At 44.7% G+C, this 1,577-nt stretch overlaps 1 protein-coding gene across 1 annotated transcript in view; it reads right to left on the bottom strand.

Annotated features, from left to right (window-relative positions):
* LOC103657784 (alpha-1,3-mannosyl-glycoprotein 4-beta-N-acetylglucosaminyltransferase-like protein MGAT4E) overlaps positions 1-950 on the bottom strand; it is a 5,248-nt gene extending 4,298 nt beyond the window's left edge. The window contains exon 1 of the mRNA XM_008685196.1: positions 915-950. Within this exon, the coding sequence (XP_008683418.1) occupies positions 915-950 (36 nt within the window). The remainder of the gene's footprint in view (positions 1-914) is intronic.
* Positions 951-1,577: the final 627 nt, after the last annotated feature.

Here is a 1,577-nt window from a genome sequence, read left to right as displayed (position 1 = left end):
ACTCTTTCTCCCTCTCTGCTGGACCATTCCCATCATCTTGACAAGGAGCTCCACTATACCCCGGCGGGAAAGAAGGCAAAAAGCAAAATCCCTCTCTAAATTCATGGTCTCTCTGAATCCTCCCATTCCTCTGCAACCTTAACACAGCAAAACTCCTTGACAGCCTTGCCTCTGTTATGTTGCCCCATTTCATGTCACATTTTCTCTCCTTTTACTCAACCTCTCTGCAACTTTTGACATGGTCAACTACTGCCTGCTCCTTGAAACACTTTCTTCCCTGACATCATTCTTGCCACACTGATCGTTCTGTTTCTTTCCTGGTTCATCCTCTTCCCCACCTGTCAATGTAGGAGTGTCCTAGGGCTCTGTCCTTGGCTCTCTTCTTCCTACATGCTCTCCCTAGGTGATCTTACCCAGCCCCATTTAAGTACGATATATTATATATGTATGTGTATGTAACTATATACATATATACAGTACATGTATATATATTTACAGATGTGTATACGTTATTCCATATCTACAGGCTTATACATACCTAAGCCTGTGGGCATATATATATATATATACACAGACATTGATAACCCAGGGCTGATCTTACTTGCAGCCCTGACCCCTGTCCTGAGCTCTAGATTACCTGACTATTGAACTTCTCCATTTGGATTATTAAGAGGTATCTCAGCCGTAACAGAGCCAAAACAGAACCACAGATTCTATGTATCTCCCCAGTCTCTTCCTTCCCAAGTTTTCCCCATCTCAGTAAACAGCACCACTCTTTGCCCATTTACTCAAGGGAAGAATCTACAAGTCATCCTTGATGCCTCTCTCTCTCTGTAACACTCTACATTCAAGCTAATTAGTCCTGCTACCTTTTCCTTCAAAGTGTGTCCCCAGCATGACCTTTTCTCACCCACCTGTACTGCTACAATATGAGTCTGGGCCACCTTCATCGCCTGTCTGGACTATTGTAACCACCTTCTAACTGGTCCCTCACCTCCACCTCTGTTCTCCTGCAATCTATTCTCCATGTGGCAGTCAGAGAGACCATTTATTTATTTATTTATTTATGATTTATTTTTTTATTTTAGAGAGAGAGCACATGGGCAGGTGGGGGTGGGTAGAGGGAGAGGGAGAGAGAATCCCAAGGAGATTCCCCCCTAGCTGGGAGTCTGACTTAGGGCTCGATCCCACCACCCTGAGATCATGACCTGAGCCAAAAATCAGGAGTCTGATACTTAACTGATTGAGCTACCCAAGTGCCCCCAGAGAAACCTTTTAAAATTGTAAACCAAATGCCATCCCTTCCTGGCCTACAATTCTCCAATGGGTTGCCATTGAAAGTAAGATGAAATCCAGATTCTGAAATCCCAACTCCGATCCATGGCCTACAAGATTCTGCCTGATCTAGCCCTCTGCCTGCCTCTTTGACTCCACCTCCCCCTACTCACTGGCTTTTTTTTTGGGGGGGGGGGCTTCATCCTTTGGATAGTCCAAGCTTTTTGTTGACTCAGGTCTCCATATACGGTAGTCTTCTTCTTGGAACTATTCTCTGTAGCCTTTCCAAGAGCTGTCTTCTT

Source organism: Ursus maritimus, unplaced genomic scaffold (assembly GCF_017311325.1).
Source record: "Ursus maritimus isolate PB19 unplaced genomic scaffold, ASM1731132v1 scaffold_2, whole genome shotgun sequence".
In the NCBI taxonomy this organism is placed as follows: Eukaryota; Metazoa; Chordata; class Mammalia; order Carnivora; family Ursidae; genus Ursus; species Ursus maritimus.
This window is presented reverse-complemented; position numbering and strand designations above follow the sequence as displayed.